General features: G+C 45.0%; 1 protein-coding gene across 1 annotated transcript in view; it reads right to left on the reverse strand.

Annotated features, from left to right (window-relative positions):
- The window catches only part of BICD2 (BICD cargo adaptor 2), a 223,436-nt gene that overhangs the window by 25,661 nt on the left and 173,237 nt on the right, over window positions 1-24,538 (reverse strand). Inside the window, 2 exon segments of the mRNA XM_029600869.1 lie at window positions 20,408-20,559; window positions 21,688-22,695. Coding sequence (XP_029456729.1) covers window positions 20,408-20,559; window positions 21,688-22,695 — 1,160 coding nt within the window.

Consider the following 24,538-nt stretch of genomic DNA (forward strand, 5'->3'; position numbering starts at 1 on the left):
TAGCAAAACTGGAATGCCCATGCCCTGCCTCCTTGTTCCTCCCGGCTTCTTAAAATTTGCATTGCTTACACGCAGATGTGGCCATTTTTGCACGAGCAGCACTTTTAAAACCTACCTCTAAGACAGTAACTTTTAAACAGTCACGCGGGCGCGCCCTTATGCCGGCTCGTGCTAATGGACATGGCCATTTTAAGCTTTAACCAGTATCCTCTATTGTATTTCTTAATTATTACCACCTATACTTCCTTCCAGCTACATAAGCTTCCAAGTTCTTTATCCTTGTTGAATGTAACTTTGCCTTATTCATTTCTTTTGCTTAATTTTCTTTAGTTACGCTACAGTTTTACCCTTGTTAAATGTAAACCGATCCGATATGGTTATTACTATGAAGGTCGGTATTAAAAAACTGTTAAATAAATAAATAAATAAATAAATTTTATAACATGCGTGCATGATATAAAATTGGCTGTACACGCATACATGTGCATGCAATTTTATATGGACGCACATGTTTACACAAATGCCGGCTCTATCGCATTATGTAGAGGGATTTCATTAGATACACGTGTCGATGCAATTACCAGTTTTTTACAGTCTTTTGCCCAGGTAAAGGATAGGACTTCCTGAGTCGTCCCCCCCCCCAGTTCCTAGCCTCTGTTATAGTTTGTGGGTTGGTGGACCCTTGGCCCGTGGTATGAATTGTTACAACCTGTGGGGAGGAGCTCCACAGGCCCACACCAACGGGAGGCGAGGTCAGGCACGGCAGGGAGCTTGGATAAGACGGTGGGGAAGTCCCGAGGAGCCAGAAGGGATTCCCCAGTAGACAAGTGGCTACCGATAATACCTTGACTGAGACCCCCGGAGGAGAAGGCGCCAGGCAGGCCATAGAGTGGGAGGCTTGAGACTGGCGTGCAGGAGGAATAGCGGAGACACACCTCCGAGGGGCGGAGCTGCGGCGTGAGGGAGGTGCGGCTGTAGTGACGCAGGCCAACCCGTGCAGCAGGGAAGCTCGAGTCAGGTCTCCGATGATAACGTAGGTAGAATACGAGGTGCAGGGAGCACAGGCAGTCTCTGTATGATAGAGAAGCACAGCCCCGAGGAGCAGGGAAGTGCCAGTAATCTCGTAGCACATAGACGTGACCTGGAGGAACGGGGAGGCGCAGACTGTCATTGTAAAGCACAAGGACACTGTCTCGAGGAGCAGGACGGTGCTGAGAGTGTCTTGAGAAGTAGGGAGACGCAGCCCCGAGGAGCGGGGAAGCACTGACAGTCCAGACAGCATGTAGGCGCGACCCCGAGGAGCGGGGAGGCACGGACTGTCACGGTAAAGCACAAGGACACTGTCCCGAGGAGCAGGACGGTGCTGAGAGTCTCTTGAGAAGTAGGGAGATGCTGGACCGTCAGCGGGAAAGCTCTGACAGTCCAGACAACACGTAGGCGCGATCCCGAGGAGCGGGGAAGTGAAGTGCTAGAGTAATTCCCGAGTGGTAAGGGTGTTCCAGGGAGCAACCCCGAGGAGCAGGCAGCCTTGCAGAGTAGGACTTCAGGAAGCACAGGGCCAGCCCGAGGAACGGGGGAGGCCAGGAGACAAGGTCCCCGTGAGAGCGCTACTGGCCCCCGAGGAGCGGGTACCAGACAAGAGTCCAAGGTCCAACGGAGTCCAACAGCATAGGCACCAGAACATGGAACAGGAGCTAGTAGAGATGTACGGAACTTGTTGCCGACTTGGCCAGCTGAGGGCGAAGGTGGAGCTCAAGTACCTTGATCCAATGACATCATCAAGCAGGGACACCCCCAAGGTTCCCGCCGAAGAGGCTTCAAAGGAGGGCCCGGTGACACGCGCGTGCCTAGGAAGACCCAGAGACAATGTAGCTGCTGGCGGCGGCGTCTCGGCCGCCACGAGGAGCCATGGGGAACGTGGCAGTGGAGATTGGCCTGCGCCGCGAGCAGACCCGGGGAGGGCTGGAGAACGGTGCAGGATGTAAGTAAGCGCGGTGGCAGCCGTCTGCGACCGACGGGCATAACAGCCTCCCTTTTATCTTTTTAGCCCCAACCTTTAAAATCCCGCTAACTAGCCTCGTTTTGTTTTAGTTTCATTACTTACGAGCCTCCATAGCAGAAGTAAAGTTACGCAGTAGGGGACCCTGGCACGAGTTTGTGCACATAAATACTTACGCACACATTTCATGCTAAAGACCCAGCCCGCCCATGTCCTACCCATGCCCTGCCCACACTCCACTCCTTTTTGTGCCTTTCCCATTTGTGTGCATACCAGGAGATACGTGCGTACTCAGGCGCTTCTTAAACTCCGCAGGGCGCATGCCGGCCGAGATACTCGCGTATCTCCCAGCTTTGGTGCATGTAAGGCTTTTAAAATTTACCTGTAAGTTTGCACCTAAGGCAATGGAGGGTAAAATGACTTGCCTACAATCCTAAGGAGTGGCAGTGGGATCTGAACTCTGTTTTTCCTAGTTCACAGCCCGCTGCTGTAACCACTAGGGTACTCCTCCACGCCACCAAACGTAGGCCACCCCCAGCAAACATTTACATAGCTATCCATAACATTCCTCAAAGTTTTGTGCTGCCCAGTATTCATGTACTGCACTGGTCAAGCACTGACTTTTCTGAAAGCTAAGACGCAGCTGCTATAATACTGCAGGGTCCAGCTGGCTGCCATTCACAGCTGCAGCAGCCTCAGATTTTCGGCATTTTCAGCAGGAGGAATGCTAAAGTTGTCTAAGCATGAGGCCAGAACAATGACAAAGTGGCAGTGCTACATTCTGCCATGCGAAACCAGGGCTCTACTTCCCAACCCAGCCGCAGCTGAAGACAAAGTCCCAGCCATCACTCAGTGGTCACACCTACTGGCCAAATTCGAGATACATGCATACCAGGTTGCTGTGATCTGTGGCCTCTAGCCTAGGATTGCTGCTGTGATGGTTGGGCTACATGGAAGAGGGTTAAAAATGGGTAAAGGGCCCATAGTGCCATAGCCCCAGTTCTTTTTTTTTTTTTTTATGCCAATAATTTTTTACATACAAACAGCAATTACAGCTTGCCATTTAAACATAGGTAAAGGCAAAACAGAGGAAAATTACCACTTGAGAATTTAAGTTTAAACTAATAAATCTTAGAAGCAAACAATTTAAAGTATATTGGTTAATTGAACCTATTTTCTCCTTGAATAAGAACATTCCCTGTTATAAAGAAATTAAAGAACCAAGATAGCATTCTCTTGAGCAATTACAGGTAATAACTTTTAGGAAAATTGTGGTACTTCTACTACAGTGCCGAGATTAGGAACCTGAGCAGGAAATCTAGCATCAAGAAATTTTCTTAACTCAACTGGGTCTAAAAACACATACCTCTCTTGTTGATATTTTACAACACATTTACTTGGATAATAAACTGTACTTTGTGCACCTATATCTTTTAATTCCTGATTCATCTGAAGGAAACTCCTTCTACGGATTTGAGTATTCTTAGTTATGTCAGGGAAGGTCCAAACCTTCTGACCTAGGAACAATTTTTCTCTATTTTTTAAAGACAGCTTAAGTATCTTATCCCGATCTAAGCTTGTTGAGAATTTCACACACAATGTTCCCCTAAAATCTACCTGGTCAGACATAGATTGTTCTAGAAAAGCAGTAAGATTATTTATCTCATTTTGTAAATTTACATTCTGCTGTGAAACCTCATTCTTTTTTTTCCCCTTCGATATAAAAAATTTTTTCTCTATAGCTGGTAATTCACTTATATCTATTAATAAATTCTCTAGCATAAATTTTTTATACTGTTCAAAAGGTGATATAAGTTTAACATTGGGGAAATTAAGAATTCTTAAGTTGTTATATCTTAATGTATTTTCTATCATTTCAATTTTCCTGCTATTCACAAGTTCTCCCTGAATCAGACCTGTTTGAATCTTTTCAATTTGTTCAACTTGATTTTCAAGTCTTACAATTTTTTCTCCATGTTGAGACATTTCAGGTTCCACTTTCAATATCCTGTTCTGTATATCTAGCACAGTATTATTCAAAGACAAAATCACCAATTTTAAATCAGTTAAGGTAGTCCAAACATTTTCAAGAGTAACAGGCTGTGTATGAGACACTTTTGAGTTATCCGAAAAACTCACTATTCCTGGAGAGCAGGGTTTGTTCCTCCTATCAGAGGCCTCTGTACTCTCCTTGTGCCCCGTAGGTGTAGATGTTAGGGGGAATTCATTTTTTCCATTAGAATTCCCTCTAATTTTTGGTCTTGCCCCTTCTTTCTCCAAGTTTCCTCCGATAGAAACGGCATCCTCCAACATCTTAGGTTGATTCCTGTCGTTCAAAACTGGAGATTGGGCAGGATTCGGTGGCAACGGAGTCTTGGGCTCTCCGGGGCTTAAAGATGTATTCAGATCCAATGGGAAAAGTGCTTGCTCAACACTAGCACCCATATCTGGAAGCCCACCCGGAGACATTATACCAACTCGAGTAAAGAAGGATCCAATATTTAGCTGAGGTGGGACTGGAGTAATCGGGGTCGGGGGTTCTCCTCTCACCCTGCCCTTCCTCTTGGTATGAGGCATTAGATAATCGTAGAAACAAAGTATCTATTGACCAACTTACTCGAAAGTCTCTGCTATCTTGTGTTCTCACTTGGCAGCCACTTTGTCACTGAGACTCTTCCACCGCTACTCCGTCCTATTCCGGACTAAGCCGGACAAAGCCGCGCGTGCCCCTTAGGCGTGCGCGGCTTTGGTGGCGCGCCGGCGACTAAGGTGCGCCTAGTATTGCCGATTATATGGGCGCCGGCCCCTCCCAATGACGTCAGGAGGACCGGGAAACGAAGCAGCTGTAGCTCTGGCCCCAGGTAAAGTCTCCATTCACAGAAGTAACTGCAGTTTGCTCACCACAGTATCGCCGATTATATGGGCGCCGGCCCCTCCCAATGACGTCAGGAGGACCGGGAAACGAAGCAGCTGTAGCTCTGGCCCCAGGTAAAGTCTCCGTTCACAGAAGTAACTGCAGTTTGCTCACCACAGTATCGCCGATTATATGGGCGCCGGCCCCTCCCAATGACGTCAGGGGGACCGGGAAACGAAGCAGCTGTAGCTCTGGCCCCAGGTAAAGTCTCCGTTCACAGAAGTAACTGCAGTTTGCTCGCCACAGTATCGCCGATTATATGGGCGCCGGCCCCTCCCAATGACGTCAGGAGGACCGGGAAACGAAGCAGCTGTAGCTCTGGCCCCAGGTAAAGTCTCCATTCACAGAAGTAACTGCAGTTTGCTCACCACAGTATCGCCGATTATATGGGCGCCGGCCCCTCCCAATGACGTCAGGGGGACCGGGAAACGAAGCAGCTATAGCTCTGGCCCCAGGTAAAGTCTCCGTTCACAGAAGTAACTGCCCATAGCCCCAGTTCTGAGTGAGCTGGAAGCACAAACAAGCAGGAGGAAACTACAGTGCCAAAAAAAAATCTTTAGCAAGCAGGCCTCTCTCTGTTGCCTGCTTGCTAAAGATTTAAAATCAATAGTCCCTACATCTCAGAGAATCAAAGGTCCACAATTATTCCACTTACTCGGACTGGAGACCTGCTCAGTCTCATCACAGTACATCTCCAATCTCCACTGTCAGATACTGTAGATAAATACCAGGAGGCACCTTCCCGTCATTCTGTGCCAATGTGGAAACAGGTACAGAAGCACCACAGAAGAATTCAGACAACTTACATGACCAGTTTAACGACAGGATGTCAATATTACTTGCGCATTTAGCAGAGAAGTTGACTGTGTACCAAGCAGCAGACTCTACATCTCCCTGACAGGCTGGACACAGATACATGGCAAGGTAATGGAACGGGCAATTATACAAATGGCATGGTGCAAAGCAAACGGATCTGTTCCAGCAGACGATACCAGGAACCCGGATTATTAAGATTTTCACAAGAAAAGCAACATGTGCGAGATCCACATGAAGCTACACAACCAGTTAGCGACGGCTTTTTCTCATATTGGACAGAGATTACACAGCATAAATCAGGGCTTTTCTCCTCGTGCACTAAAAGTAAAAGGCACACAGAGCTACCCAGCACAGTGGGCAGCTGAATTAATTCTGACTGATAAAACATTTAATTATCAATGCAAATGAACAGTAATTACATCCTTCTCCCTGGGGCATCCCCAGCTGCAGTTGCAGGGCTGTGATGAACCCAGCAGTCTAGCGCCCCCTATTAGAAAAGGAGGCAAACAGCAGCAAATGACCGAGACGCAGAACCTGTACAATATGGGGGAGTTAACACCTTACACAATGTTTCCTCTATTTATTTATGCGCTGTGTGCACAAAAAAGTTCCCATGTGCAACATAGTGCTCAGTACTCTTTGAAACACTGTTCTAATTTATTTTTCTTATGTGTGCTATGTTTTCCTATATGAATGCTCAGCTTACAGAGAGCACTGCCTACCACCCAACCAAAGATATATATATATATATATATATATATATATATAGATAGATAGATAGATATATATATACCAAAAAGCCCCCCAAAACCAAAATGTTTGGGGAGAAAAGCACTAATACTTCTAGTTCTAATTAATCTCAAAAACTACGTAATTCAGTTAAAATCATTATACTTTATTGAAAGTGTAACATAGTATCAATAAGGATATATAATACATAAGTTTGAATATAAAGTGGTGTTTCCCACTCAAGAAGACCAATAGTAGCATTGAAAAAATCTAGTTTTTGGTGTTATTCGGGTAATCGAGGGACAGATTGAGATTAGAGGTAGGACAGAGTTGAGGGTAAATATGAGTTGGGTCTAAGACTGTATGTTTGAGGATACTGTTATTAAGGCTGAAATTAAATATAAAGAATATTTTTATTAGATGTTGGTATGTTCCACAAAAAAGTAAAATTGATACTATGTTACACTTTCAATAAAGTATAATGATTTTAACTGAATTACGTAGTTTTTGAGATTAATTAGAACTAGAAGTAATAGTGCTTTTCTCCCCAAACATTTTGGTTTTGGGGGGCTTTTTGGTATATTAAATAGTAAGCACACATAAAATACAACACGTTGCCTTATTTTTTGACTTATATATATATATATATATATATACACACACTTCTTTTCTATTACTCATTTGGCCAACACCGGGTTAGAAAAGAACCTCTTTTACTGGAGAGTCTGCGGATATTATTTGAAAAAGGGCAAATTTTCAGTAACTAAGAGGTGCACAACAACCAGCTTGGGTGACAAACTAACTAGGCTGAAATATTTCTCTGTGAGAATGTATTGCAGCTTTAGGATGCGAGAAACACATATTCAGAATTAGTTTTCTTCAAAATCTGGGCCTTCCTTCCAGGTGCCTTAGATCTAAACTCTCCAATATCCTTTTGCCCGCTGTGAGGCTCCATTGGGGGGGGGGGGGGGAGTTCAACAAGGGCTTTGAGTCCATCTGTGAGTAAATTCCAAATTATAAGGGAAGACACCTCTTGGGGTTTTTAACCCTAAACATTATCAGCTGCCTTTCTGAAACAGCTAACTCCTAGTCCACTATCCACCACAGCACCTCATTATTAACACACACTGTATTGCCACTACTGGGTCATGAAGATTGCCTTTGAGGAATCCCCAGTACCAGCCAAACCGGGGTGCAGAGGTTCTGAGCCACATGGCAGCTAATTCACATTCTGATACCCTGTGATGCTGCTTTTGTATTCAAAACGGGAGCCTAAACGTCATCCAGAATAGATTTAAATCCTGGGCTTACTTTGTAGAAATATATTGATAGAATATGAATAATTTAAGGAATTAGAAACCTAGAGACTGCAGGAGGGCTGAGCTGTGCCTCTTCCTGTGCGCTTGGCTGCATTCTGCATTTTCTAAGCTTAAACAAAGCAGTTTCAGTCCTTCCCCTGCCTCTATAAATCAGTATTTACTGTATTGTAACACCATGTGATATAGTCCTCCCATCAGCCAGGCAGTTCTGCCATTAGCAACACCCTAATTATGAGATAAAATTGGTCTAACTGGAGTGTATTAACATGCGCATAGGTGCCAGTAATGTGGATTTGTGAGCACCCCCACTATTATCTCCACCACTTCCTGTAGAATGGGAGCTGAGAGCTCCATGCTGCATGGCTGTCTGGGAGGGCAGTAAGGAAGTCCTTCTGTCTCTTTGCTACTGCTTACTAAGGATGTGCATTCGTCCTGGTTCGGGGAGCCCGAAACCCGAAGGAATTTTTCCCGATTTTCGGGAAAAATTAGTTTTCGGGGTTAGTGCGCACTAACTCCCCATTAATGCGCGCTACCGAAAAAATATTAGCATGCACTAAAGGGAGTTAATGACCACTAAAACGAAATTCGGATCTCCCCGAATTTTAAAAGCCTGAACCGCGGAAAATATGAAATTTCCCTTGGCAGGCCAAAAACTTACTGCTTACGTTTCCTTCTGCAGCCTATTGGCTTGCTGTGGAATGTCTGAATAATGGATTGCAGGGAAGGGCAGGTGCTACACTTTGGTCTCCCAACTACTGCTCCCACCTCCCTCTACAGCCTATTGGCTGACTGTGGAATGTCTGACCAATAGCAGAGGGCAGCAACAGTGTAGGACAGACAAGTTTCCTGAGGTATGCAGGAGACAGAAATGGCTGCTGATAGGAAAAAGAAAGAGGGGCTGAGAGAACCAGTGATGAAAAGCGGGAATGCAGGATGGGAGTTGGGAAGCTTGGTTGTAAAAGGGAATACTGACTGGAAGAGGAACTGAAATAAGGAATTCTGCTTGGGAGAGTAACTGTGAGGAAAGAGGGACCGGGAGAGGAGCTGTGGGAGAGGGAGAGGTGAAGACATAGGTTGTGAGGGCAAGAAGGGCCAGAAGAGTAGCAGACAGAGGGGACATGGACTGTGAGAAGGGGAAAAATAGCTGAGAGAAGGGACAAGGGGTACAAGCTGGGACACGGGCTGTAATAAGAAGAGGAGTTGAGGTAAGGGTTAGGCAAAGGGAACTTAAGAAGAACAGAGAGGTGAAGAGGACTGGGAAAGGAGCTGGGTGGGGTTGGGGTGACTGTGCTGATAAGGGAGGTAAACCAAGAGAAGGATTGTGAGAGGAAAGGGGATCAGGGGGAAGGAAGAGACAAAAAGAGGTAAGGAGAGAGAGGGAAAAGGCAGGAGGGTGTGAGACTAGGAGGATGTGAGAGAAGATAATGTGCTGTGGAGAGACAGCTGGTGGATAGAAAGAGATGCAAAAAGCATGTGCATAACAATTGTGTGTGTAGTTTTGTGCACAAAAAAAAAAAAAAAAAAAGAGGTATTCCGGGGAACAGAATTGGAACAGAGTTCAGATTTACGCAAATGTTTTTCATTTTAAAACGTATACATGCAAATCCCCACGCACAAGTTAAGCCATGCCATGAGCAGGTATAGTTTTTTGCATGTTCTTTCCAAGAAATTTCTAAGTGAAAGTACGCACTTACTTTTGTTTTGAAATGGGTGGAAAGTGCGCAGGCAAAAGGTTCATATGTACTTTCCTGTTTTTGAATATTACCTTCCATGATTGACATTTTCAAACAGCCTGTACAGGGTTTTGTGTTACGCTTGGGCTGAGTTCAGGGGTAGTGAACACCACCCAAAGGGGTGGCTCCAGGTGGAAAGAGACAGGGATGGCTGGAAACCATGGCTGGGTCAGGGCAGACAGCAAGAAGCAGTGTCTGGGTCTAGGCTGGGTCAGGGCAGGCGGCATGTAGCAGTGTCTAAGTACAGGCTGGGTCAGGCCAGGCGGCAAGTAGCAGTGTCTAAGTACAGGCTGGGTCAGGGCACAGTAAGCAGGGCAAGGCAGGTCAGAAGGCCCGTAGGCCACACACACACAGACAGAAGGCCCGTAGGCCACACACCAATAGCGGGGCAAGGCAGGTCAGAAGGCCCGTAGGCCACACACACACAGAAGGCCCGTAGGCCACACACCATAAGCGGAGCAAGGCAGGTCAGAAGGCCCGTAGGCCACACACACACACAGAAGGCCCGTAGGCCACACACCATAAGCGGAGCAAGGCAGGTCAGAAGGCCCGTAGGCCACACACACACAGAAGGCCCGTAGGCCACACACCATAAGCGGAGCAAGACAGGTCAGAAGGCCCGTAGGCCACACACACCCAGAAGGCCCGTAGGCCAGGTAAGGAAATCAAGGAAGAAGGCCCAAAGGCCGCACAAGGCAAGGCAAGGAAAGGCAAGACCGAAGGCCCGAAGGCCACCAAGACTAGGCTAGACAAGACAAGGTAGAAGGCCCGAAGGCCGCGCAAGGCAAGGCAAGACAGAAGGCCCGGAGGCCGCGCAAGGCAAGGCAAGACAGAAGGCCCAAAGGCCGCGCAAGGCAAGGCAAGACAGAAGGCCCAAAGGCCGCGCAAGGCAAGGCAAGACAGAAGGCCCAAAGGCCGCGCAAGGCAAGGCAAGACAGAAGGCCCGAAGGCCGCGCAAGGCAAGGCAAGACAGAAGGCCCGAAGGCCGCGCAAGGCAAGGCAAGACAGAAGGCCCGAAGGCCGCGCAAGGCAAGACAGAAGGCCCAAAGGCCACACAAGGCAAGGCAAGACAGAAGGCCCGGAGGCCGCGCAAGGCAAGGCAAGACAGATGGCCCAAAGGCCGCGCAAGGCAAGGCAAGACAGAAGGCCCGAAGGCCACACAAGGCAAGGCAAGACAGAAGGCCCGAAGGCCGCGCAAGGCAAGGCAAGACAGAAGGCCCGAAGGCCACACAAGGCAAGGCAAGACAGAAGGCCCGAAGGCCGCGCAAGGCAAGGCAAGGAAAGGCCCGAAGGCCACGCAAGGCAAGGCAAGGCCCGAAGGCCACGCAAGGCAAGGCAAGGAAAGGCCCGAAGGCCACGCAAGGCAAGGAAAGGCCCGAAGGCAGGGCAAGACAAGGTAGAAGGCCCGAAGGCCACGCAAGGCAGGCTAGAGCAGGGAGCCCAGGTGAGCTCGATGCCGAAGCACCGAGGCAACTGTCAGGCAGGGTTATAAGGGCACACCCAGAGCATAGAGTGGACAGAGGAGATGGACTGGGCCTGTCAGGAAAGCCAGCTCTAGAGGGACCCCTGGTGGTGAGGCGGTTGCACAGCAGCCACAGCCGTAACAGTTTTGTATTCACATAATTTACCCTGAATTTTCAAAGCTGATTTATGAGCAGAAAATTACTCCTCCTGGGTCTTACACACACACATTCTTTTGGAAATCACTCCCTATATGTACTACACAGTAGTATGTTATTAAACGTATGTAGGAATTCACATTTTGTCTTTCATGCCAGGAAATAAATTAACGGGATCATTCCTGTGGTCTTTCCTCAAAGACCTGAATACGCTTCACTTACACCCCTGCAGCTCAAGAAGTCTCTATACAATTTAATAAAATCTCTCTGGACTCCTTCCTGGAGCCTGCTGATTATTCAGTGAGTGCCAGAATGTATTCTGTCTCTGTCACTACTTCTTTTCACCAGAAATGTTCTCAATGTTAAACAATCTTCAGGTTCGTTACATAGGAAGGAAAAGGAAGCTCGGAGCAGATAATGGAGGTAGGAGGGCTGTCCAGCTCTGCCAGCAGTGTGTTCTCTGATATTGTTCCCCTACGTGGGGAGCGCTTTTGTGAGTGCGCACATGTCTCAGGGCTACATGTCTAATGCACAGTATGACACTCAACTTTTTTGCATTTTTTTTTTAAAGAACACATTTCTAATGATGTCATTTCATATAGCTTTGTTTTGTCAGCTGTTTTCCTTTCAAAACAGGAAGAGGAAGGGGAGGAGGAGGAGGGGAAAGTACCTGTAAAAACGTAGCCTCGGACTAGGCTGAATTTTCAAAACAGACATATTCCTAAGCACCCAATGGTCTCACAGGGCTCACAAAGGTGAATAGTTATTTACGGAAGAGCTTTTAAAACAGTGCTTTTAAGGTACTTAAGGTCTCACTGGGGCGTCCAGTTATTCTTTGAAGAGTTTTAAAACATCACTTTTAAAAATAGGTCTTGTTATTCATATTTATTATTTAGTCTTTTAGAATCTCTATCTATCTGAAGATGACTTATGGTCTCACAGCAGCATGTTAATGTTTTTTAGTTTTTGAATTTTTATGCATTTATCATCTTTGGTTGCATTTTAGCAATTGTTTTTGTTTTCACTGTTTTAATTTGAAAACTCCTATGCATGAACAAACGCAGAGAAAGTTAGAACTTTTCCCGAGCAGGTGTAATCTTCTGCATACATATACATTTATGCAAAACTACTTTTCTCACTCCAGCTCTGTCCCCTGGAACACCTATGATGAACATGGGGGAAAATACACATGTTAAAGTTACATCCATACTTTTCCTCGCATAACTTCCCGGATGGTTTTCAAAAGCCAAGATTTATGCGCATACATTCTTTTGAAAATGATCCTCTACAGGGTCAGAAAGGAATTTTTTTTCTTGCTGCAGACTTAGCTCTCATCTTCCTCTGGACTACCCTTGCTTTGGCATGACATTAGGGCAGATGTTGACTGAAGAAGCAAATCCATAAAGCCCTATTTCAAGTCAACTAGAAATGGCGGTGAGCGTTAACCATGGGATTGCAAGTTCTTTTGGAAAAGGAAACAACTCATGGAAATGTAGCCAGCAGGCACAACGTGAGCACATTTGTACTCAACTATATTGCATCTACATGGAAGCAGGTGTAAAATCTGTACGAGAAAGCTGATGTGGAGGTTTGGAAATGAAATTTCCATGCATATTTTCAATCCCCCCACCTAACTCACCCATTTTTTAATGCTCTGATACAGCACGCGCGCTTTCCCCACATACTGGGAGGAGAGGGGAGGTAAGATGCGTTTCTATGTTCAAAACACGTTTCTATGTAGATAAAAATGCATTTACAATGGAAATATGTAAGCTCAGGGCCAGTCTAGTGGCAGAATTTGATTCCCAGGTTAAGTTTTCCACTACCTGGGCCAGCTGAGGGTGCTGCAGAGGCAGTGTTCACGGCCCCTAGGAGTAGGGAGTACCAGTTATCATGTAAGAGCGACATCTAGTGGCTAGATATAGGTCCCAGTGCCAGCAGGGTTTCAGTAGCAGCGTTGGTGCATGATCCCCACTGCTGCAATGTAAGTTAGGAGGGGATATAAAAGAGAGGGAAAAAATCCTCGGGTAGATGCAAATTAAGGCTTATGGCACTAGATTCAGGCCTGGTTCTGAAAGAGTTGGAAACCCAAAGGAGGAGAAAACTAGTGGAGCAAAAAAATGCATACATATGTAGATATATATGTAAGGTTGAACCTGAGGAAGCGAGTGCAGTGTACATGTTCATGGTATTTTGTACCTGCAGCCACGGATTCCCACTATGCCTGACTCACGTCTCAGAGTGCGGGAGAAAGGAGAAGGGCAGTTGGTGGGAGGTAACGGAAAAGGGAAGAAGAGAGCCAAACTGGGGCAGGCTTGCGGTGCTTATGCGTAGGAATAAAATAAGTGTTCAAGCGGCTGAAAATAGTGCAGGGCTCAGCCAACTGCTTGAGAACCTAAATGCGGTTTGCAAACGGAATGATTCCTTTAATTTGCCACCCAACAGCTCTTGTTTATTAAGGCTTCAAAAGAAGGCTGGCGTCTGGGCACACACAGCTTGGCCCAAGACATCACCTCCCCCCCCCTATTCTCGCCACCTTTGTTTACTTGTAATTCTCTCTCCAAAAGTGCAGCCATGAAAGGTCATCATTTCAGTCTTGGGATGTTGAGACTGTTTTGCAAAGGTTTGGGAAAAGGGTCTTATTCATAAAAAGGGACTTTTCTTCATTCTGTCTCTTACAGCTAACTCTTTATAGAACAAGACCTGAACAGCTCAGGAGGGGTTTTCAGTCTGCTCCTCAGTAGATGTTTTTAAAATTTTTTTAGAAACACCAGAGCATTAGATTTCATATAATGATTCTGACCTTAAAAAACAACAGTGATAACCTAAAACGTCTATTGGAACTAGGCACATAAATCACTGGAGAGACCTTCTTATTAAACAAACCTTCTACCTCTGCTGAGAATCAGACTGAGGACAGAAGGTTTTATAAAATATTCCCGGGGGAGGTTTTAGGCTCCATTAAAGCCACAGTTCTTCCTACACACTGCAAAACAGCCATGTTTGCAGCGAGCATGACATTAGGGGGAATTCATTCAACCAGGTTTCCTTGGTCCTTCAAGAAAACCGACCCAAACTTCAGGTCTTTGAATTTATTCTGATAAATGTAGCAGCCTGCTCCTTCTTTCTCCTCCTCTGAGATTCATCAGGCTTCCATTCCCCCCCCCTCCCCCCACACACCCAAATGCTGCTGGAAAGGTGTCAGGGGGCTTCCAGAATGTGGAAGGAGGGAGACGCTGAGGCACCCCACATGCTGGGATAACCTGCACATTGCAGCCATGGTTACAACTCTAATATCAACAACTCTAATATCAACAGACTCATCCATTTTTGGTGGCTATTTGAATTATTACCAGGCTTGGCGGTGAGAGGGAAGCTAGTTGCTGGGTTAAGTATGGCACTTCTGGGAACCAAAAAGCACGAGGCTGTAGGCATGGCTTGGCAGTGGAGGCGGTGGTGTTTAAACATGCTTAGGACGGATGTAGAAGGCAATTTTCAAAGCCATTTCTGAGGTGTAAACTGGCCGTTTAAAATTTCCCTCTTTCAATAGGGCTAGAAGTGCCGCAGGTTACAAGAATTAAAACGTATGGACTGCATTTTCCGGTCTATGTGCACCAGAAAGCAAAAGCAAATGATTCATGTGTACTTTGTTCACACAGTAAGTTTGCAAGAAAAAGTGGGCACAGACTTTCTCTTTGAATCATGGTTTGAAGTCCACATTAGGAAGCACCAGTGGACTTTGAGGGACAGGATGTGGTGGGGATGGGGGGAGAGCTGCTATTGGTTTATGTATGGAATAACCTGGTAGAGAACAAGAGAGGAAGACAGCTTGGGATGGGTTCCAGAGAAATAACAGGGCTAATGCAGGACCAGCTGCTCAGGTTACTGCCATATCTGAAAGCAATGATTTAAAAGAGTTCTTACTTTCTGCAATGTTACACTGAGAATTATTAGATAGCATTTCTCTGAGGAAAAGCAGAATTGCTTACCTGTAACAGGTGTTCTCCGAGGACAGCAAGATATTAGTCCTCACACATGGGTAACATCATCAGATGGAGTCCCGATGCGGAAAACGTACGTCAAACTTTCTAGAACTTTGACTAGGCATATAAGTATGCCCAGTATGCCCTCTATACCACGCGTCCACTTAGGATCCCTCTCCAGTCTTGTAACATAGAATTACAATTAAAATAAAAAATAGGAGAAATCCAACTCTGCGGGGTGGTGGGCGGGTTTCATGAGGACTAACATCCTGCTGTCCTCGGAGAACACCTGTTACAGGTAAGCAACTCTGCTTTCTCCAAGGACAAGCAGGATGGTAGCCCTCACACATGGGTGAATCCCTAGCTACAGGCTGCTCCCCAACACACAATGGGGACCAACAGACATCCAACCAGGTGCCAACGCGCACAACAACAGTGCTGGGGAGACAGCCTAAACCCAAACAACAAGCCCTAGGGTGAGCGAGCTGGGTTCTATATCTCAAACGGGTTCTGAAGGACAGACTGGCTGAATCTACTATTGCGTCGGCCATCCCTATCCAGATAGTAAAGAGATGTGAATATGTGGTGAGAAGTTCACGTTGCAGCCTTGCAGCCATAACGCATAAGAACATAAGAACATGCCATACTGGGTCAGACCAAGGGTCCATCAAGCCCAGCATCCTGTTTCCAACAGTGGCCAATCCAGGCCATAAGAACCTGGCAAGTACCCAAAAATTAAGTCTATTCCATGTTACCGTTGCTAGTAATAGCAGTGCTATTTTCTAAGTCAACTTAATTAATAGTGGGTAATGGACTTCTCCTCCAAGAACTTATCCAATCCTTTCTTAAACACAGCTATACTAACTGAACTAACCACGTCCTCTGGCAACAAATTCCAGAGTTTAATTTTGCGTTGAGTGAAGAAGAACTTTCTCCGATTAGTTTTAAATGTGCCACATGCTAACTTCATGGAGTGCCCCCTAGTCTTTCTATTATCCGAAAGAGTAAATAACCGATTCACATCTACCCGTTCTAGAACTCTCATGGTTTTAAACACCTCTATCATATCCCCCCTCAGCCGTCTCTTCTCCAAGCTGAAAAGTTCTAACCTCTTCAGCCTTTCCTCATAGGGGAGCTGTTCCATTCCCCTTATCATTTTGGTCGCCCTTCTCTGTACCATGGATGGCATCATCCAACAGCGCTGACACAGGCCCGTCTCTTAAAGCTCTTTTATCCCAAATGGGGAGAGGGGAAATCTAATCACTAATAATGTATATCGAGAGTGAAACCCTGTGCTAAATTGGGCACATGCTACAAATTAGCACACACATACATAAAAATTATGGATGGGATGATGGTAATGAAGGATCCCACTAGGATCTGGACAACATATCTGGAAGAAACAATAACTTTGGATAAGCAGTCTACTTACTCTCCACTGCTGGAGTCTGCGTTGAATGTTACAGTAGTTGCTCCACAATGCAAACCTCAGTTTGGGACTTCCCCACACATTCTGGCTGATTCATGCTCATTTGTCAATAGAGAAAGCAAGTTTGCTTACCTTTAAACAGGGTTTTCCATCGTAGCAGGATGAATCAGCTATACTTAATACCCGTCCGTCTCCCTGGAGAATCAACTGCCTCGCTATGGTCTGAAAGAGACTGAAGGGCTTACGAAGCAGCATGTGCTTTTATCTTACTGAGCACATGTGGGAGTTCTTGCACCCAGATGCTGCCTCGTGTGTGCTAGTTTTTAGCGTACAAGTGCATCCCCAATTTAGCACAGGTTTTCACCTCGATACATCACTAGCATGCACGCTAGGTGTGAGCATTTCTTCATGGCTCTTTGGTATTCTTCCTATATGCCATCACTTTTCTAATTTAAGATCCCCCCTCCCCCAATTTAGGATAAAAAATTTGGATTTATGCAAGAAAAATTAATTATTTTCTTTATTTCTGTATACAGCCCCATAAAGAAAAAGCGATTACTGAAATAATTTATTCATAATTTCCCTCCCAATCTGCATTGTCCTGAAATCCCAGTACTTTATGTAATTTAGCACAGTTAATCTACTTTATGGAAACCAAGCTGCTTTTTTTTCTAATTGTGCGCCCCAAACCGCACCACCTGTTTATTATCTGAATTGCCCTCAAGCACCAGGAACTCACGGTCTTCCTACAACTAATCCAGCTTAATTTTTCACTCTGTCTCAAACTATTTATTTTAGGCTTCAATAGTCATAAAACAATAAACGTGCATAAGTAATTATCTGCCAAGAAATCAGTAAGCAAGGTTAATGGAGCAACTAATTCATTTGTAAAACAGTATTATCCCATAATGAGTAGGAATTTGGAAGTAAAATTTACAGATTATGAAACAGAGTTGAGGTAGAAAGTGAACAGATTTGCCCTGGGGGCTTCTAATTATCTGTGCAGATGGGTTTTCTGACCTGCAGTGATTCGCTCGGACAGTTCTGAGCCTCCTTTGGCATTCTGCATATCCCATAATCCCTTTCTTCTAACACTGCTGCTCATGCACTGCACCTCATGGTCTCATGGGACTGGCGTCTTCCTGTCGCTTGGCAGTTTGCAGTTGGCCTTTCCCACTCTCCCACAGCAGTACCTCTGCAGGTTCCCTCGCTCCTGCCTCTGGCACAAGCCCCAGTCACGCATCTACCAAAAATTCTGCCTTAACAGGCATGTTTGGTAACTGAATAGCCAGCAAACTACTGTAGCGGAAAGACTCTAAAATCTCCCTTTGGCGGCGGTGCAGTGGAGAAGACCTTTGTTAGCCCAAGCTGCAGAGGTCTGCCTTGGAATGGGCCCTCCTTCCCTGGCCTCGTTAGCCCACTTCATTTCACATAAGCCAAGGCAAAAGTAAACAAAATAAGAATCCTGCAAAGGAGACAGGAAAAAAGTATAGTCGGTTATAGGAACTGACTCTGGCCAATCACATGCCTTGTTACCAGGCTGCCATTTGATAAATGCAGGCAACTAGTTAGAGTATCTAACAGCTTTTCTTCTTCTGTTTTTTTTTATCACCTGGTAGATTCCTCCTGCTACTTTGAGTTTCCATTTCAATCTGAACCAGGGCTGGGCTCTGCTACCAGGAGCCTTCATTCACATCTACCTAGGGATTTGCTCCCCTCCCAACTTCCTTTAGCTCAGTCATTACAGCCCCAGTCCCATTCTGTGTCCCCCTCGACTTCTTAAAACAGTGCTTCTCGGTAGATCAAGGAAGAGAGGAAGCATATTATACATAGCAATACCTAGCTCAAAGGTGTCCTATCAGCATGGTTCCAGTCCACTGCAAGTCAATACGACAACTTTTCAGGTTTCTCCTGGCTCTGCCTATGGTATATCATCTTATGAAGTATTTTTGTGAATGCAGGAGTGCCACGATGGATTGGAGGGCCAGGGATGAGGGAGAGAAGGTTATTGGTCTTGAACAGACTATCCTTGCTGCCTAAGAAGCAACACAAGGGTTCAGTTTCAGACGAGACCTCCCCTTCCAGGCCTTGCCCATTCAGAAGGACCAGGATCAACCACACTATCTTCCTGGGAGGGAGAGCTAGAGGAGAAAAATAGTTGGGAAAGACCTACCCCTCCAATATAGCGTTTTATTAAGAGTTTTTCTGGTTCAATTACAGTGAAATTTCCTTTATGTATGTTCATTCTTACATCTGACTCAAGTTTTCTAGCCCTCAAAATCAAGAGGTTCCTCCCTCACCCCCTCCCATCATGATCCAGTCCAGTAGTGTCCATAATGTTCTCTTTAGGAGGCATGAATTTGATGGAAGAGACACATGTTACATGCATGGACATCATGCTACTATCCTCTATTATTACTGGGGAGTTGGACTTCTCCTACCAAACCCACTCTACCAAAGAACTGAATTTACTGAAATATCTTGAAATGTTCTCAACTGCCATAACCAGATTTTTTCTGGTACTGTATTTCCCTCTCTTCGTGGGAGACTATTTGCTGCATTAAACAGGTATTCAAAGCCTTCACTCCCTTTTCCACCTAAAAGTTTTTTTTAAAGCTTTTATTGACAGTGTATACTGAGCTTTCATTCCAAAAATACTGTTGATTCTTCCTTTGGTGTCAGTGAATAAGGTGCATGGCTACCCTGAACCATATTCTCTAAGCTACAAAGAGAATACTATTCATATACAGAAAATAAATTGTACATACAATATTGAAATGTTTTGAATACACAATGTGTATAAACTTTATTAATATATCCAACAGCAGAACATCCTAAACAATTAAAAACTATCTAATCATAACATCCACTCACACAATCATACCACCATAAAATCATTAACACCAATAAAACGTTATGATCGTGAATGTGATCTTTATATGTGAAATACTATTATATATTTCAATTTGTCTCAATCTCTTATAACGATGAAGAATGTATATCTTTCCGACACACTTGTCTGGATATATCAGTTCAAAACACTGATATGTTTTGTATATGAATAGTATTCTCATTGGGGTAGATTTTTAAAAAATGCGCGTTCGCGTACTTTTGTTAGCGCACCAGGCGCAAACAAAAGTACGCTGGATTTTATAAGATACGCGCGTAGCCACGCGTATCTTATAAAATCCTGGATCGGCGCGCGCAAGGCTGCCGATTTGGGTAGCCGGCGCGCGCCGAGCCCCGCTGCCTGCCTCCGTTCCCTCCGAGGCTGCTCCGAAATCGGAGCGGTTCGGAGCGGCCTCGGAGGGCAATCTCTTTCGCCCTCCCCTCACCTTCCCCTCCCTTCCTCTACCTAACCCACCCCCCCGGCCCTATCTAAACCCCCCCCACCTTTGTCCACGGATTTACGCCTCCCGGAGGGAGAAGTAAATCCACGCGCACCAGCGGGCCGCTGGCGCGCCGAGACGCAACCCGGGGGCGGTTCCAGAGGGCGCGGCCACGCCCCCGGACTGCCCCGGGCCGAAACCACGCCCCCAGGCCCGCCCCCGAAACGCCATGTCGATCGGCCCCACCCCCGACACGCCCCCGACACGCCCCCGACAAAAAACCCCGGGACTTACGCGAGTCCCGGGCCTCTGCGTGCGCCGGCAGGCCTATGGAAATTAGGCGCGCCGGCGCACAAGGCCCTGCTCGCGTAAATCCGGGCGGATTTACGCGAGCAGGGCTTTTAAAATCCGCCCCACAGTGTATAAGTAGTATTGAGATGAATAGAGAATTATTTTATTATATCCCTGGGTGTTGTTTTACCATATTCTCTAAGGGCACAAAACAGTACATGCAAGTGGAGCAGAGATGGCACCTACCTTGTAGCAAACATGGCTCTGAGTGAAGAGAAGGTAGCAGCATCTTCTTTCAAAGCTTTCAGTTCATTGCGCAACTTCATCATGGTCTCTGTGACCATTGCCTTCTCATTCTCATACTTGCTCTTTAAGTTGGCTAGAGCTACTTCTGCAGTCTGTTGAGAGAACACAGATGTGTATCAGTTACTACTATCACAACGAGCAGACCAGGAGGCTTTTTATGTGCAAAGGAAACATAAGCATTATTCAATCAAACCTTTCCTTCTTCACGTGCTCTGCAATTAATGGAGCCCTCATCTTCAGCATACTTTTTGATTTATACATCTTCAAATCATAGTAAACCAAAGACTCGGTGTTGGAAATGAATTTTATGTTCAGATCAGAGTGTTTTCTGCAAGTACATGCCCTGAACTGGAAAGCTGTCTGAGTTTCCATATGTATGTATGTTCTGAGATTTCCATCTGGATCAGACTCAAGGTATATCCATTAGAATCAATGGTGCAATAATATGTTGGTGATAGCCTAGAAGTACCTTAATTTTGCATGGCACTAAGACATTCATTACTATCCCCTCACAAACAGCTGGATTCTAGAGGTAAAAGCTACTGAAAATTATTATTATCTCATTATTGCAGCTTCTGAATCCTGACAAGTTATTCCCAATGTCAAAAGAATGTTGACAACTATTATAAACACAGAAACACAGCATGTGATGGTAGCTAAGGACAGTAAGGCCCATCTTATTTGCCCAGTTAACTTTCTGTTCCAATGCCATGTACCATAAATTGATTTCTGGCTTTCCCTTCACTTTTGCAAAGATTTGTATAAATTATTTAAAGGCTGTAGCAAATAAAACATTCAGAAGAAAAAAAACGGAGAAAGCATTTAAATTATCAGCTCTAGTTAGGTGACATATCATCAAATCAAACTTTCTTATTCCTCACCATGGCATTGAGTGAAGCTTTGCCCAGACAGAACAATATCTGGATGTGGGCAACATTAATGCTATTTCCATTTGTATAATGCATTTTTCCAAAGCATTAACACAAAAAATGAATATGTATTTCCACCAAAGAGGCAGATACACAGCTACAATATCCACAGTGAATACCAACCACACTTACACCATAAAATTTACTATTATAGGCCAAGGAGGACCTGAAATTATGAATCTTTTGCTGCACTTCTGATAGGGCACAATAAAAAGGTTACAGCTTAATCCACTAGCTATTTTTAAGCAATGTTGATATACCTAGTGGTTTTGCCATGGAATCTTTGCTCACCTGTTTGTTGGCCTTTAGGACGGTTCGCAGAGTTGCTATTTGCTCTCTCTTGGTGCTTAGCAGAGACTTCAGCTTCAAGATTTCCTCCATGAGAGCTTCCTTGTCCTTATCCACCGCTGGCCCAAACTCCTGACTAGCAACTTGCTGTCTGGATAGCTCAGTTGTTCTATCAACAGCAGCCTGCAGGTGCTTGATCTGATCCCGAATGATAGCAATCAGATTGTAAATATTCATAGGCTCCCTTCGAGGATCAGACACTGGTGATGGAAGGGATGGCACTGGAGACCTGCCAATGCTATCACCATTTCCATTTTCCATGGTCAACAGCCCTTTAGAAAGTAAAATTGGAGACTTTCGATCTTTTCCCTCTGGGCTATGGCGTCCTCCTTTGCCCTCCTTGTAGTAATCAAGCATTACTCTGTTGGGGGTTTCATTGTTGCACATGCAGACATGGTGGTATAAGTTGGCCAGTTCCTCACTGAACGTAACGAGTTCATCTTGAGCTACACTGAGGCTACCCTGCGTTTCTCCAGCCACGTCACTTACTTTTCTCAACTCTTTTTCTAGTCTGGCTACTTGTTCACTATCGTGCCGGCTAGATTTCTCCAGTAAAGCGATCTTCTCCGTCAGTGCCTGGGTTTCAGTTTCATATCTACTCTTCTCTTCTTCATACTTAGACTCACATTCTTCGTACTTTGCCTTCAAAACTTTAAGCTCTTCTTTCAGATCACCGATTTCTGCCACTGCCACTTTGTATTTGCATTCCAAGATCTCTGGCCCATTGATGTCCACCTCATAATAATCACCGTCCTCGTGGCTGTCACGTTCTTTCTCATTATCAAGGGCCGACTGACGTTCCTTGCTGGCCTGGAGTTTCTTCATGGCGTTCAGATTCTCGGTGAGGCGGCCTATTTTCTCATGTTGTTCAGATAGGGCTCCTTTGGTGTTCTCCAGCTGTTTTTGGGACTCCTGAAGTGTTGACAACAAACTGACCTTTTCCCGTTCCACCTGAAATGCACATATCCAATTGTTATTATCTATCTAGGAATATCATAACTTTAATGCAATCACTAAATATTAGGGACAATTTCTCTGAAAATTTCCTATCTTAAGGTTTACATGAATTCTATTGCAATTGTATGGGCAGTGGAGGAGTAGCCTAATGATTAGAGTAGCGGGCTACAACAGAGGGAAAACAGTGTTCAAATCCCACTGCTGCTCCTTGTGACCTTGGGCAAGTCACTTTACCCTCTGTTGGCTCTGGTACAAAATTAGATTATAAGCCCTCTGGTGACAGGGAAATGCCTGTAGTACCTGAATGTAATATACTTTGAAGTGCCAAAAAACAGAATATTAAAATCTAAATAAATACATGATTGGGGCAAAATAGTATGTGTACATTTGAAAATGCAACTGTACACACATACACTCTTTATTCCCATGACTTAAACAGCCTCACTTTCAAAACATCTCTTTTTAACCTGGTTAAATGTACACATGCTGTGGAAGCCCATGCATATGTTTAACCAGCTTGAGAAGGATAATTCTCAGCAAGATGTACCTGGGTTCATCCAGGTACAGAGCTTTGAAAATTGCTGTTTATATTTCTCCAGAAAACAAAAGTTTGGCTTTTTTCTCACCAATGATAATGAAAAACTGAATTCAGGTTATCGCATAACACTTTTCCCGTGCCATGCAGACTTCAGCTGCCATACTGATACCAGAGAAAACTGCATTCTTTGCAAGCTGTGATATCTTTTATGGAGCCAACATATGCATAACCCTAAGATGTGGTAGTATATAGGAGCTTTTCAGATCATACAAGTTTACAGTGCAGTCACATCTGATGAACAGCCCTATGTGTCTCATGTATTATAGCATATTTGGCTTATCCTTATGTTGGCCCAACAGAACTTACATTATCAGACACAGTCCTGCTCTTTTCTCCACTGTGTTAAAATATTTTCCTCTCTTCCACCATTATCTCCTCTCACTCCCTTTTACTTGAAACCACCATTGTAATGCAAGCTAGGATTTACTTATACATTTGCACATTAACCTGCTCATTTAAGTCTGACAGGATGAAGAAAGTGTAACTCTTGAAAGGTAGTCAGAAGTATATGAGGTCAGTCCAAGAAAAAGGTATCACCTGTAACTTGTTTGTTGAACTTTACTTCCCTAGCCTACCCAGGCTATGCCAAACCATATAATAAGTCTTTGGGAAAATTTTCAAAGGGTTCAGGCTCCTAACGTTTGGAGTTAGGCTCCTAAATTGGGCCTTTTGAAAATTTACAAGGGCAGAGTCCCTCAATTTAGGATCCTAGTTTTTCTAGGCACCTAAATTTAGGAGCTTAAAAAGTGGGAGGCTCCAGGGGACGGAGTTAGAGTGGCAAAACAAAACTAGGGGCTTAGTGCTGATTTTCAGAACTAGGCCCCTAACTTAGAAGCCTAAATCATATAAGCACCTAAGTTTTAGAATCTTACATTTATAAGAATTTTCAGCTGATAAATTAGGTCCCTCAGTTCGACTGAAGTTAGGGACTTAACTTAGGAGCTCAGCTTTTTTTTTTTTTTAAATATCAGCCTGCTTAATTTTAGGCATTTCTGTCTACACCATGGGCCTGATTTTCAAAAGCATTTACACATATAAAACCTGGCTTTATGCGCATAAATTGGCTTTTGAAAATTGTCCAGGGTTTTTGCATGCAATAGTAGGCACAGAAGGGATTCCATGCATACTGTAAAAATTTGAAAGTACGCACATAAATGGTTTCCCTGCCCCATCTCCCAGAACACTTACAGCAGGGAACTTTTACTCCAACGGCGAGGGGAGGGGGCAATTTTCAACCCC

This window comes from Rhinatrema bivittatum, chromosome 4 (genome assembly GCF_901001135.1).
Source record: "Rhinatrema bivittatum chromosome 4, aRhiBiv1.1, whole genome shotgun sequence".
NCBI lineage: Eukaryota > Metazoa > Chordata > Amphibia > Gymnophiona > Rhinatrematidae > Rhinatrema > Rhinatrema bivittatum.